The sequence below is a fragment of the Mytilus californianus genome, unplaced genomic scaffold (assembly GCF_021869535.1).
Source record: "Mytilus californianus isolate M0D057914Y unplaced genomic scaffold, xbMytCali1.0.p SCAF_4, whole genome shotgun sequence".
NCBI lineage: Eukaryota > Metazoa > Mollusca > Bivalvia > Mytilida > Mytilidae > Mytilus > Mytilus californianus.
Genome location: NW_026262690.1, coordinates 39,389,773 through 39,405,284, shown reverse-complemented (window position 1 = coordinate 39,405,284; position 15,512 = coordinate 39,389,773). Strand labels below are relative to the sequence as shown.

General features: G+C 32.3%; 1 protein-coding gene and 1 long non-coding RNA gene across 3 annotated transcripts in view; one reads left to right on the top strand and one right to left on the bottom strand.

The window, feature by feature from the left end:
• LOC127737998 (low-density lipoprotein receptor-related protein 4-like) overlaps window positions 1-15,512 on the top strand; it is a 91,793-nt gene that overhangs the window by 5,028 nt on the left and 71,253 nt on the right. For both annotated transcript variants that reach the window (XM_052248984.1, XM_052248983.1), the window contains exons 3-4: window positions 12,100-12,352; window positions 13,436-13,583. In XM_052248984.1, the coding sequence (XP_052104944.1) occupies window positions 12,100-12,352; window positions 13,436-13,583 (401 nt within the window). The remainder of the gene's footprint in view (window positions 1-12,099; window positions 12,353-13,435; window positions 13,584-15,512) is intronic.
• The window catches only part of LOC127738023 (uncharacterized), a 160,279-nt gene that overhangs the window by 85,879 nt on the left and 58,888 nt on the right, over window positions 1-15,512 (bottom strand). The window lies entirely within an intron of this gene.

Here is a 15,512-nt window from a genome sequence, read left to right as displayed (position 1 = left end):
GACATCTTAAATCTACCATAATTGTTTTCATTGGTCTCCGGTTGTCGAATTAGCTGTTAATGTACATTGACGCTCTCTATAATTCTATCTTCAGTTTCTAAAGTTTCTCAAATAGTTTGTGCAGGTGATGCAATAATTAAGGTCCTTGATTTGTTGGACATATTTGAATTAAGTTAAAATATCTTTTCATTTTAAAATGTTTTGCAGTTTCCCATTATAAGAATATTGTTGTTGTCTTAACTGCATCAAACTCTACATCGAGAATCTCCTGCAAATTTTCTCGAAATAGTCATTATTGTTTATCAAATCGAATTCAGCATTTGGGGACATTACCTAGTAATATTTCATCTTAAAAAGTCCCACGAAGGAAGAATTTTATATTTTTACCTGTATATTTGATAGGTTGTTTTTCAAGTAAAATGCATGTTAAGGAACCGTTGCAACAACTTTCTGGAGGGTTCCTGAAAGGCCTGTTGCAGGGAAAAATTCTCACCTATCTAACATATCCTAATTTTTCAGAGTCTGTCGAACTTCCCGCACTCTTGATCTTTTTAGAACATACTTGTTTATTGTTATCTTTAGAGAACCTACCTGTTTATTGTTATCTTTGGAGAACCTATCTGTTTATTGTTATCTTTGGAGAACCTATCTGTTTATTGTTATCTTTAGAGAACCTACCTGTTTATTGTTATCTTTGGAGAACCTATCTGTTTATTGTTATCTTTGGAGAACCTACCTGTTTATTGTTATCTTTAGAGAACCTATCTGTTTATTGTTATCTTTAGAGAACCTACCTGTTTATTGTTATCTTTGGAGAACCTATCTCTTTATTGTTATCTTTGAAGAACCTACTTGTTTATTGTTATCTTTGGAGAACCTATCTCTTTATTGTTATCTTTAGAGAACCTACCTGTTTATTGTTATCTTTGGAGAACCTATTTCTTTATTGTTATCTTTGGAGAACCTACCTGTTTATTGTTATCTTTGGAGAACCTACCTGTCTATTGCTATCTTTTGAGAACCACCTACCTGTTTATTGTTATCTTTGGAGAACCTACCTGTCTATTATTATCTTTGGAGAACCTACCTGTTTATTGTTATCTTTGGAGGTCCTATCTGTCTATTGTTATCTTTGGAGGGTCTACCTGTTTATTGCTATCTTTTGAGAACCACCTACCTGTTTATTGTTATCTTTGGAAAACCACCTACCTGTTTATTGTTATCTTTGGAGAACCTACCTGTCTATTGTTATCTTTGGAGGTCCTATCTGTCTATTGTTATCTTTGGAGGTCCTATCTGTCTATTGTTATCTTTGGAGAACCTACCTGTCTATTGCTATCTTTTGAGAACCACCTACCTGTTTATTGTAATCTTTGGAGAACCTACCTGTCTATTGTTATCTTTAGAGAACCTACCTGTTTATTGTTATCTTTGGAGATCCTACCTGTTTATTGTTATCTTTGGAGAACCTAACTGTTTTTGTTATCTTATTGTTATGTTTGAACCTGTCTATTGTTATCTTTGGAGATCCTACCTGTTTATTGTTAATTTGTTTTAGTCCCAATATGTATGACATGTTTACCTGTGGAGCAAACAACAATCAATCAACCAACGATACTTCGTCATCTATCAGAAATGTTATGTTGATTCACTAAGAAATATTTTACTTTTAAATCAAAAGACTCGTTTTCAGAAGAATATTTTAGAATTGCAAATTCAGGTAAAAAAACACCGTATCTGACCACTTGATGCACGTTTTATTAGTTAAACTGTATCCTGTTCTATAGGTTCGTACGTTTTCGTGAATCATGTTATCATACAAATAAGTTAATTTTCTTTTATCTTTGCAAAATAAGGAAAGTTTATCGACCTTTTGGCGACCGGGCAAACCAGAACCTACGGCTATCCGGCTTTTCAAATAGTAGTATGTTACATGGTGGTACATATAGCATATAATGACATATTAATTTCTGAAATACATTCGTTTTGAATTGTTTCACATTTTGTCATGTCGAGTCCTTAAAATAGCTGATTATACAGTATGGTTTTGCTCATCGTTTGAAGACCGTAGGTCACCTATAACAGTTGTTTGCAACCACATAATTTAAAGACAGGGTGATAATTGTCTCATTGGAAATCATACCACATCTCTTTATTTCTATATTAAAACCTATTTAGAATTTAGATTTGTAAAATTTTGCATTTTAAAGGCTTTTTCAGAATTATGCTTTTTTTTATGCCTTTTGCTTTTGAAAATAATTCAAAATATCTAATATTAGAACTCGCTTTAATTGGATTTAATACTCCTTCATTCTGTCACCTCAATTGTATATCAAGCCTGCTGCCGAGCTCCATTGCATATGAATACCCTTAAAACACTACAAAGGAGATAAAGCTAGCTCACGACCTGACAGACGCTATTTGTATTCAAGTATCATTACCAATCTTTTTCACTGAAATGTTTTTTTTTATTATACTAATTTCATATTTCCCAAGATTTGATCAAAACTATCTATTTAAGTATACTTTGAATGTCACTTTTTCTTGGTATTAATGTTGTCAACACAAAACATAATCAAACACCAAATGCAACGGTTCTGCAGTCATGGCAATTTTCCAGTGTTTCAGAATTTCTGCAAGAGTGGTTAATCATTGTAAGCAAACGTGTGTACTATTATTCCAAAATACAAAACATTGTCTACATCCGCCAACCAGGCAATATAACTTTCTGTTCACACAAAAGTGTGCTCGAATGTTTTAAGTGAAAACCAGTTCAAGTAATTCCAATTCCAATTGCTTAATTCGCTTGTGTGAAAGAGTAGAAAGATGCGTATAAAAATATCACGTGATACAACTTGTTCAACCTCCACGTTGAAACAGGAACTATGTTGGACCTCTCCTTTTTCCTGTACTCTGTTGCAAGAAAGCAATTTCGGAGCTCGGTATTGTTGTGATTTTACTTTTTTTCCAGAGAAGAGGATTATATCTTAGTTCACCAAGTTAACCGGGCAAGTTAACCACTAAAAAATGTTTATTTTAGCTGGTTGGCAAGCGAACGAAGGAATAATAGAAAAGATGAATATTTTTACACTCTTGAATTTTAAGTGACATATTGTAAAGATCAGGAAAACGCGAGGAATGTAAATTCTAGATAGGCAGTACAGCTGTTGTTTATAGTATGCGTTCGACCTGTAATTCAATACATTGTATTCTGTTCATCTGAGAAGACGAAATTGTTGTCAGAATATTCAAAGCGTTGAAAGTATAAATGAATATGTGCAGTACAATCCAAGCAAACAATTAACTTTACCTGCCGTCTGCTTGGAATTATATATTAGGCCTTCAAGATATTAGGATTTTTCCTTCTATCGTTCTAGTAATTAAAAAAGTAAGAAGATGTGATATGATTGTCAATGAGACAACTCTCCACCAGAGAACAAATGACGTAGAAGTTAACAACGATAGGTCACCGTATGGCCTTCATCAAGGAGCAAAACCCACACCGCATAATCAGCTTTAAAAGGCCCCGAGATGACAAATGTAAAACAATTCAAACGAGAATTCTAGTAATGATTATTTTAACATTATTTCATACTGGTTTGGTAAAAAATGGACAGGCAACGTATACTCAAAATAATGTTGCGTTCAGCATTGACCATGCGTCATAGTTACCTCGGTTGTAGACATAGCCTGCACGAACCACACAGCATTCTTTGTAGAATATTGCACGCTGTGCTCCCAAAATGTTTACATAGAACAGCAACAAAAGGCGTGAACAGTGCGAAAAAATATGCAAACTTTGGAAATGTACAAATAATGTGCAAATTGAATTTTAAAACAAAAATCGTGTTTCAAATGTCTTTTTTTTAAATTAAATTTCAAAAGTCGCTATGTTTTTAAAACAGCAGCATATATTCAAAATAGGAAAATATGTCGCCTAGAATAGCGGGTGTCCAATTATCTCAAGATACAACAAACAGCTCTGACATTTCAGATACAAATCCTCATTAAATACAACGATACTAATCATAACACACCGTCATCTTCCATTAGTCTACAATCTTGGATTAAATGTCACTCATCAGCACAGTTCTGCTTCTAAAAAAAACCGCAAATCCTTTATTCTGTTATAAAAGATGCCAAATTCACCGGACATTCACCTTTGGTAATGTGATTCCACCAGGATTTACGATATTCTGAATTGTAAATTAGCTATATGTAAGTTTATCGCTATTTTACGAAAATTTCCTGTGATCTTACTGACTGATAATTTCCTTTCTCAGCGGAGTCGAGTGATATGAAAATTATCGCTAGAAACTAAGGGGGCACGTGCCGTTGCTAATGAAATTGACATGAAACTGACAACGTCGTCATAGGTAAAATAGCGATAAACAGATTATCATTGGTCATCTCAACGATAATCTATAATTATACAGAGTGTGCAATTGACCGGCTAAACAAACATGTTCGGCCATGGATCAGTCATCAATAACAATACAAACGTCAAAATTATTATTAACCATGTCACATCCGCATGAAACTTTATTCCTATCGCGTTCTTAAGGGCATACGATACAGTTTTGATCCCATAATGAAATGTTGATGAAAATTTGCATATAGGCTATTTTTTACCTGATTAAATCAAATATGTAATAAAAAGTATACCATCATGTGCTACTTTTTGAGTAAATTGAGGTTGAAATTTCAGATATTTCCTTGAAATTCGGATTTGTGGACGTATTTTTTCTTCCGACAGAAATACATAACTTTTTTGTTTTAAAAGATAAACACCAGCTGTTTTTTGTTAAATTATTTGTAATTTCTGTTTTATATAAATGTTCTATAAATTTGTACATTTCATTTTTACAAATAACTCATATTTATCAAACATTCATGAATGTAGGAAAAAAACGTCATTTTATGCTGTATATTTATCAAATTTAAAAAAATTGCACTATTGACTTTTTCATGAAAATTGGTACACATAATCTTCATACGTAATGCAACCAAATGTCATATTTAAAAAGCGGGGTCCATGAACTTGTTTTCAAGTTAAATCAGTTTGAATGATAAAAATCAGTCGAAAACTGCATCTTTTCCCGATAAGTCACAGTTTGACGTCGTGAAAATAACAATTTACGTTAGCAACGTCATTACCTCCCCTGTATCTGTATCGTATGCCCTTAACTGATATACATGTACAAAGTAATTTTTGTATTAAAGTAACAAATGTCAAAATTATCAATAAAATATGTTAGAATTAACAAAATTTTTTTTAGGTCTTTCAACTGGTGTGTCTTTGTAAAGTTGAAAATCTGACTCCTGTGGAATGTTTACCGAGGAATACACATCATTCATACTTTCATTTATTTCAAATGGTATCATTATGCAAATAATGTATATGGCTCTTGTAATAAAGCCCCGTTCATATTAAAAAAATGTTTACATTCATGTTAATATGCAAGTTTTCCTATATGTATGTAATTGCAAATATGCAATGCGATTTTGTTGTACTTAAACAAGGATATATATGTAACAGTTAATTTGTATTATCAGGGATAATGTAGAATCCCTAAAATTTTCAGGGATTATGTATAATCACTGGTTAGTTTAGGGATTATATATATTCACTAAAATTTTCAGGAATTATGAATAATTACTAGAAAAAATGTCAGGGACTATGCATAATAACTGAAATGAAGAAACGGTTTTGTTTATAAAGAAAATGAATGAAAGTTAAATAATTTATTCTATATATTAATCATGTTAAAACATCCTTATAAAAATAAATTGTAAAATGTTAAGCACAATATATCAAAATGTTAGGCACAATATATTAAAATGCTGAGCACAATATATTAAAATGATAAGCACAATATATTAAAATATAAGGCACAAAAAAATGATAAGCACAATATATTAAAATATTAGGCACAATATATTAAAACGTTAAGCACAATTTATTAAAATGTTAAATACAATATTTTAAAAATGTTAAGCACAATATTTTAAAACAATCATTTATTTTTCCAAACACAAAATTTGGATGGCATCTACTATTGCACATTTGCCCTGCTTTTCTACAGTCACATCTATTTGATCAACATCTGTTTTTTTCCACAACATCCACATTTTAAAAACCTTGTCCTTAACATATCGAATCAGATTTTACGGCACGTCTCAGAGAAATAAAGTTTTCGGTACAAACATTTGAAGGTGCCAAAAAAGGGAATCAGCCGCCTCGAACTGATTCCTTGTGTAAGATCAGAGCAGAAATCCATGTTTTATGGCCAGGCGATATCCTTTTGCAGTCTGTTCGTGAACAATGGCCATCATGGTTTTAGGATCTCCCGTTCCTCGATCAACATGTGGAATTGGTATGAGAAAATTACACCCAATGTCGGCCTCCTCCAAAATTTTGTTCATATATATGTATAAACTAAACTTAATAGTCGAGTCACGTGTAACTATTATTCAATATGGATAGCTATGCTTAACATCAGAGTGGGAAAGACGATTACTATCCATTTATATAGCTCCAGGTGTAGTCATAGGTATACTTCGCATTTAGAAAAGAACAATTTATGGACGAGGGAGCGCTCTTCAATCATAAGGTATCGACTAGTTTGAAAAAAAAAACACAATGGCTTGAAAACTAAAAAAAATAACAAAAGGTTAGAAGTTCTTTGCATCGAGTCCAGATTACAGCTAAGCGAAAACAATGACAGGATACCAACTGAAGTAAAGATAAGGTTTAAAGAACAATTTTTCCTGCATTATCATCAGAATTGTTATGAACTCATTAGGAGTAACAAAATCAGCAGTATGTCATTATGTTTACTTCAAGTACAACGCCATAGACGATAATCTTTCAACAATTCACTCAGCATAACTGATAACACAAGGGTTCCTACAATATTCACTTCAAGTTCTCATAAGATTCCTAATGAAGTATCTGTTGTGAAAAAAAACACACTTACAAGTAAATACACACATTGGTGTTTTTTTTAATATAAAGTTATGTGTACTAGAGTCCTGAAATGTTACTTACCTAACATAAAATGTAAGATTTCAAACAAAACTTGCACAATTTTTTAGCGTTTTATTTGACCGGAAAATCTTGCGTGAATAATTCATGCATAAACTTGGCAAACTTGATGTTCCCTTACTTCACAGTAATTCTGTATTGTGTCTGTTGTAATAGCATTTAGAAAATTGAATTATGTTTCTTGTATAAACTGGACTTGATCCTTGAATTTAAAATTGATGACGTACTTTTCAATATCTTATTAGATGGGATTTATTATAAAGTCCTTTAAATATTTTATTTGTAATACATCTGTGTTACTTCAAAAATTATTATGTCTTCACTTTGACGAAGGGAGACATTATGTTCAGTAGTATTTCTTCTTCTGTTTCTCATACAACCATGTCTGGGCCAAAACGGTTTTATGTTTTGACATTAACTTATACTATTTTGCATAAAGTTCTATTACTTTAAGTTTGTGTGTCGCTTATTTCATGAAATTCATGTTCCGATGTGTCACGTACCATTGGATAGGAACTCTGACCTTGTCCTTTGACCTTCAAGGTCCAATAATTGATTTGTTAATGTCTAACCCAAAACCATATATATTATAGCTTGTCATAGCAAGACCTTTTATATGGACATAAGGGTCATCACCTCATCTAGAATTTGGTTGAATATCTAAAACAAATAGTCAGATCCAAACCTCTAAACTTTGTACAGTCGTAATTGTCTTTATAAGACCTTTCTAGTTTACCATAGGTTTCGTCCCTAGGGATAAGCCCCACCAACCTTCATGTAAATGTTCAATATCTTGAAAACTTCATAGTATCCACACCCCTAAACCATTTATACTCTTAATTGTAAGTTAATTATTTATAAGTCTAAATTGAAAACAACGCTCAAACCTATGATTGCTTTGGATAAAAACCGCAATTTTTATACGTGTGCATGCAAAACAATATATATATTCATTCCTAACATCACTGAAGAGACATTAATTGTCGAAATCCGGATATGGTGTACAAATTTTTGCACCTCATGTTTGCGGTAAACCATCTTTTCCGCAAGTTTATTGTTTTCTGTTTGGTATTAAATTCATAATAAAGATTCATTTTGTTACATCTTGTTATCCGTTTATTTGGCAATCGCCAATGGCAGTCAGCAGGGTTTAAGAACATCAGTTGTTCGACCTGCTAGTCAAATGCGTTTTGTTTAAATATACTTTTTCACCTTTTGGTCTTTTAGAAAACGTTGTTTGTGCTGTATTTAGACCCCTCTACCAAGAAATTTGTTTTGCAACGCAAACAGGTTTGAACGTTGTTTTCAATTTAGACTTATATATCTATATATTTATGGCCTTCCATGCATGCAGATGGCATTGATGCATGTAAAGAAGTTTGAAATTCCCGACCAGTAAAATATTCACCTACTGAATGCCTGGTCAAAATGCCTACGCTGGTACTAAAGAACAACAACTCCACTTTTGATGGAGATCATTATCTGCAAGTTATTAGAACTGCTATAATGGATACTAAAATGGCTCCATCATATGCCAACATATTTATGGACAAATTAAAAAAACAACTCCTTAAATCTTCAATCGAAAAACCGCTTTCCCGGTTTAGATTTATAGATGATGTGGATATGAAATGGAATAAAAGTGACGAGGATTTAGATACATTTATCACTCATGCCAACAACATACATCCAAGTATCAAATTTACTCATGAGAAATCTAAATCCAAAATCACCTTCCTCGATATTTCCAGCTCCCTCACAGATGGCATTATATCCACAGACCTATATTCGAAGCCTACTGTTACTCACCAATACCTGTCCCCTAAAAGTTGCCATCCTGCTTATTGTACTAAGAGCATCCCGTACAGTCAGGCACTCAGAGTCAAGCAAATATGTTCCAACACAGAAACAACTAAAAAACGACTAAGTCAACTCGAAACCCGCTTGAAGAGAAGGGGCTACATACACAGAACTATCCAAAAAAGTTTTCAGAAGGCGGAAACTATCCCAAGGAGTAAACTGTTAAAAAAAAAAGATAAAAATAAAAATTAAAAGGACTCCATGTGTTCTTACTTACCAGCCATCTCTCAAAAACAGCTTCGGTGTCATTCGTGAGCATTGGAAAACAGTTGAAATGAATTCCAAACTATCCAAGATTTTTCCCGAGCCTCCTATGAAAGCTTTTAGGCAATGCAATAGTCTGCGAAACCTGTTGGTGCAGGCTGAAGTGTCTAATAATAGAAGTTCTTCTGGAGATTGTCGTTTGATTGATGAAAAACGCTGCAAATGCTGCCTACAGATGCATCACTCATCAACTTTTCACAGTAAGGCAACCGAAAATAACTATAGGATATTTTGCAATGTAACCTGCAAAAGTATGAATGTTATTTACATTATAGAATGTTCGGTTTGTGGCCTCCAATATGTTGGTGAGCCAAAGCAGCCTTTCCACAAACGCCTCAATGGCCATAGGAGTGATATCTCTAAGAAGCCACTTCTCCCAGTTTCTCAGCATTTCAGACAGTCTGTTCACAAACTTGATGACTTTAACCGCATGAAAATCCTGGTGATTGAACAGAACATTCACTGGAGTGACAGCGACAGGTTCGGGAAAGCTTTTGGATAAAGGAACTAAATGTACATCATCCAAACGGCATCAACAAGAAATACTAGTAGTTTTATTTTACACTCATTTTGGGATGTAAATATACACAGTCACGTATATTTGAGTATCGAGTTTTGTTTTATATTATGATGTTCAAGATTTTGGATTAAATCCATAGACCAAAACGTACTGTATTACTGAGCTATTTTACACGTACAAATAGTATTGTTTAAATTATTGACACTGACGAGGCTATTTGTTAAGCCGAAATATTTGTCAACACGATTTGTAACATCATCTTCGTATATTATAGACTTATATTGTGCATATCGTTAGACTTATATATTTTTTTCCATATTTGCGCAGTATCGTCTATTCTAGACGATCCGGTACATATTAAATTTGCTGGTTGGTCCTTTTTATAGACTTGTATATCACTATAATGAAGATGGTAAAAAAGAGCACGGATAAGGGAAAACAATACAACAAATACAATTCATACTTTCAGGCAATCTCTCAGTGTACTTTTAAAATAACAATTAATGTCATTGCCAAAGTGAGGGTTCACTGTAACGTTAAAAGTCGGTTGACATACAACATGTTTTAAGTGTAAAGGAGTTAATTTACATTTTAATTCGTTTTATCCAAGCTTTAATTTGATATGTTGCCGATGTGCTCATAATCATGTGTTACATTGCAGACGGTGGAAATTTTGCTGTTTCCGTTAAGTGATTTAGACCGCCAATGGGGAATAAAACAAATTAAATGTCAATTGTTTTCTTTTTTCTATCTGTAAATCCAATATTTGTGTGCCTTCATAACCTGAAATCTATCAGTTGTTGATACGGGAGTTAAATGGCATTGTCAGTTATGAGTTTGAATATACCTTTGGTGTCTTCCACCACTCTTTTAAGAGACTTCAATGAAGACCACCTAAAACTAAGTAATGTATGAATGAAAAGAATTACTAGAAAATATGATATGGGACGGTATATACGAACCAACACATTTTGCGGAAAATTCGAATTAGATGTAGTGATTATTTATAAAAGAAATGTTATTAATCTCACTGGTCAACCATTGCAGAATGAAAATATATATTATTAAGTTCAAGACTATGGAAAATGACCTCAGACTTTTAGCAAAACTGTTATATATATGAAAATATATGTTTTTTTTCATATTTAAGAAGAGCGAAAGAATTTTCATCGACCTATCGCATTGTTGAGTGCAATAAGTAAAGCTTCATAGTATAATTTTTATAAAATATCTTTTGTCGAAACATCAGTCGCAGTTTACGTTAAAAGGCTCAACTCGTAACCAGCTATTGCACTTGATTCCTGATTTTAGTATTAATTTATCTCTTTAAATGAGGGAAAATATATTAGAATTGTTTTCTTTCATATAAGTTAATCCATCTATTATTGTGTATACTTAGTTTCACCTCTGTAGTCTATAATGAAGTTTTTATCTATTTTTTTATCCTGAGAATAACCTGAACTGTATGATTTTTGTTTGTTTTAAATTAATTATATTGACAGATAATTTATATAATCAAAGAAGTCCTTCTTCGCTTATATAAACATTTAAAAGCACTTAATATGTGTCCAAGAGCAACGTTTTGAATAAGTTTGTTTCTCCTGGAAAGGAACATTCTGAGTATAAAACACATATTCTGGAATAAAATACAGTATTTAATCTAAACGGGAACAATATATAAGTCAGTTCTAAAGACTCTAGGCCATTATTGGTACGTTTTGTACTTTCATTTGGAACAGTCGGCCATATTCTTGGCGGTATTATCGACTCGCTGGTGACGTAATTTTCATCTAAGTAGTTTGCAAATAGTTTGCGGCTTTCATTCTTAGCAGTATTTGACATTAAATCATCTACAAAACTGTCCTAATCTTTTTCCGCTAAATGAACTAGTAAGCACAAATCCTGGTCGTGTATAAGCCACTTTTTCTGTTTCAGTTGAAGAATTGATAATTATTTTTCATTCGAAAATTTGATTAATTCGCGCAAACGTAGTAACTTTTCAATAGGTAAATTTTCTGCAAACGTAATGCGTTCTGTCGCTCAAACGTGGATAATTGTTCCCGCAAACGTAGGACAAATTCGCGAAAATGTAACGCGTCGATTTATTTTCTCTTTGTTCGATTAAGGCCATCCATCTATTGGTTTTTTTCAGATATGAGATGACAATTTCTCCGATCCTTTTTTAATTGTCTTATTTGCATGTTTATGTTTTGAACATCACAAAAAAACTATTGTTTAGACTAAATGAAATCACTTTAATAACCTTTGACATGTTATTTATAAGAAGTCTGATGAACAGTATGATACACACAAAAAAGAAGAAACGCAATCTTTCTATTAATGTTTAGTTTTAATCTAGAACGAATACAAGTAACATGACACTGTGTTATTTATATATGTCAATTAGGTATCTGTTTTGGAGTGACTGGGGAGATATTCCTAAAATAGAGATGTCAGATCTGACTGGAGGAAACAGGAGAATACTCGTTAATGATAATATCGTCCATCCACGTGGTATTACAGTTGATTATGAAGCCAACGCTATTTACTGGGTCGATAGCTCAAAAGACACGGTAGAAACAGTTGAATTTAATGGAAATAATAGAAGAATAGTTCTCTCACTCCCAAATACAAACTTTTTTGGCATCGCGCTTTATGAGGTAAGCAAAAAATAAACATAAAAGTACAGAAAACAAAATGCAAAACTGTACAAAACAGTTTGCCTGAAATCTATAATATAAACGTATGAAACCAATTTGTTAATGTGACAGAGTCGATACGTGTGTCTGACAGTATTTATGCATAACACTCGAGACATATGTATTGCTCAAAGCAAATGACTCCATTAAAAACCAGGAGCTACAGAGACTATTTTCAAATCAAAGTTCTGTCATTTTTTTTTTATATAGAAAGCGAATTTGGTTATTTTCGAGCAAACAAGTACTTCAAAGAAAAAAGAAAAGAAAGAAGAAGAAGACGTCATTCTCGCGCTAAAAACCAACTTAAGACATGCTTTTTCTTTATATTTCTTCAAAAAGCGAATGCTGTTCTTTGGAGATGATTAATTAGGACGGAGTTCATTTCAGTGAAAGTGAAAGTGAGAAAGCTGAAATATTGAAAAATGTGACGACAAAGAAAAAATATCGAAAACAAATCCAAACATTTGGTCGCTTGTAATCCTCTCCTTAGCTTCTCTTTTTATCAATCTTATTAAATAAATTTTGAACAATAACCCCTGCGAAATCTGATTAATTCCTTGTTATTTCTTATAAGGTGTTGATTGCATAAAAATCTCATAAAATTTGAAAAGATAATGAATGGTACCGTTTCTCGCAAACGTTTTACTAGTAAATATCTCAAAAACAAGCGCATTGACATATATTTTTTTTCTGGCTTAATAGGACTTTTTTTATTTTAGCATTTTCATCTTTATTCGAACTCATAATTTCATTTTAGATCGAACCAGCATTATTCGATTTGGATCGAACCACCATTATCCGATTTAGATCGAACCAGCATAATTCGAATTAGATCGAACCAGCATTATTCGATTTGGAGATTTCCTTTGATGAATGATATTTTTTTCATATATTGTCAACATTTTTGTTTTGCTTCATGTAAACTCAACATTTGGAGAACGCAAAATAACATAGTTATAACGTTTTCAAAAAGTGCAGGTCTATCTCGAATACTATAATAGATAATTTATAAAAATAAACCATATTCCTTTTCTTCAATTACAGAATTTTATATTCATGACAGAGCAAGAGGAGGGACATTTAAAAATCTACGACAAAATCACTGGGAAGGGCTATACAAACTACAAATTAGGCTACATACCATTCGCCATAATGATGTATGATGAAGATATGCAGGCGGGTGAACCTTCTTGTAAGTTATCATTACAAGTGATCGTTCTGTGTCTTTAATTGGTGTCAGCAACATTCTTATTCGTACTTAATGTGATTTTTAAAAATGATCTGGTATTAACATTTTCAATGTTGGCGCTTCTATTTTGACGGATTTATTAAAAAAAAAATTTTTTTTTTTATCTATAATGAAAAATCAAGTTAGTAGAAGTATACTTACAAAAGCATCAAAGCTTTCTGTCGTGAAACTGCAATAAAAAATAAAAATATTTAGGACTTTTATATATACATCACATGCTTCAAATTTAATATACTTTTGACATGATATAAGATATTTTTGTTTCTGTTAATACCGTTGGCTTAAATGGTTTACTTCTTTCATGCAATGTTCTGAATTACATTTTAATGTATTTTAAGGAAAGTTAAAGGTACTTTTGAACTCCAAAGCCTGTAAATCATGCCAACTCTGAAAGATTTATAACTATGCAGATGACTGTAATGTAGGACGTTTTCTCAAGTATTTTTTTTATTGTTAATTTATGCAATCAAGAAAAAAATCAAGAAAATGTCTTGCATAAATTTGATATTTTAGGAAGATCAGTATCTAGAATAAGGAAAACGAGAAAACAAAAGCTGACGAACAGATTTAAGCCATAGAAAGCACAAAATTAAAACTTTAAAAAAAAATTTAAATTTGAAATTAAAAAATAAACCTCTTTAAAAAAAAAGATTCCGATCAGAAGCCTGAGATTTTGTATATCATGATTTTAAAGAATCCAAGAGATAATTAACTGAAAACTAAAATCTTTTAAAGCTGCCTACTCGAAGAATATTTTTTTTAATTTTAGTTATCTATTTCTAAATTGTCTGTTATTTTTTTTTGTTTACTGATTTGTCATTTGGATACTCTACAATACGTTGAAATCTTTTAGCGAAGTCTCTGTTATGAAGGCCATTAGAAAAATGTCCTTGAAAATTACCTAATTGAGACTCTTTTTTTTCTGCACGTATTATACTAAATTTATAGACGTCTTGAAATCGATTAAAATTACATTGAAAGGAAAACACTTAACAATTATGCCATTCAAGTGCATATACATTGTTTAACTCAAGCACGATAGTATGTACTTGTAGCACTAATACACACTACACTTTACCACTACAGTGCATAACTTACAATGTACCGGACTCGTTGGAACCTTAGATTAAATAATTAGTCACTGTTTAAATTACCAGTCTTTAACCAATATAATACCACTGTGTATCATCACCACCGGATATGTACCCTTGGCCTGGTTCTCTGTTCATGTCTAAGAAAAACAACAGCTATACGCTGGTATTTGTACAGTAATGTTGTTTTTCTCAGACAATGAACAGAGAACCAGGTCAAGGGTACCGATGATACACAGTGAATACGTTCCTTTGAAAAGGTTCACCAACAATTTCTGAAAACGAGGGTCCTTGAATAAAAACATTGTTTTGAGAATTCTAGTCACATAACCAAATATACTAGCAACTATAATACATTTGTTAACGCCATAACAAGAATAATTGATAGCCGTGTATACTTTCCAACTTCCGGAGGAATGAATACCAACTTCAAATCATTACAAAGAAGTAAGGAGATGTGGTATGATTGCCAATGACATAACTATCCACTGGAGTCCTTATAATGTGGATGTAAGTAACTGCAGGTCACAGTTCAACATTGAGCAAAATACATACTGTACGGTCAGTTACAAAAGGCCCAGACATGACAAAATGTGAAACAATTCAAACGTGAAAACATGACAAAACAACAAACGATCAACAAATAAGACAGGCAGCAACCAACGACAACCACTGAATTCCAGAATATCAGGTTTTCCATACAATCTGAGATGAAGATTTACTTTAAAAAAATACAGTATATTGAGGAGTACATTTAGGCGCAAAAATACTTAAAATGTGT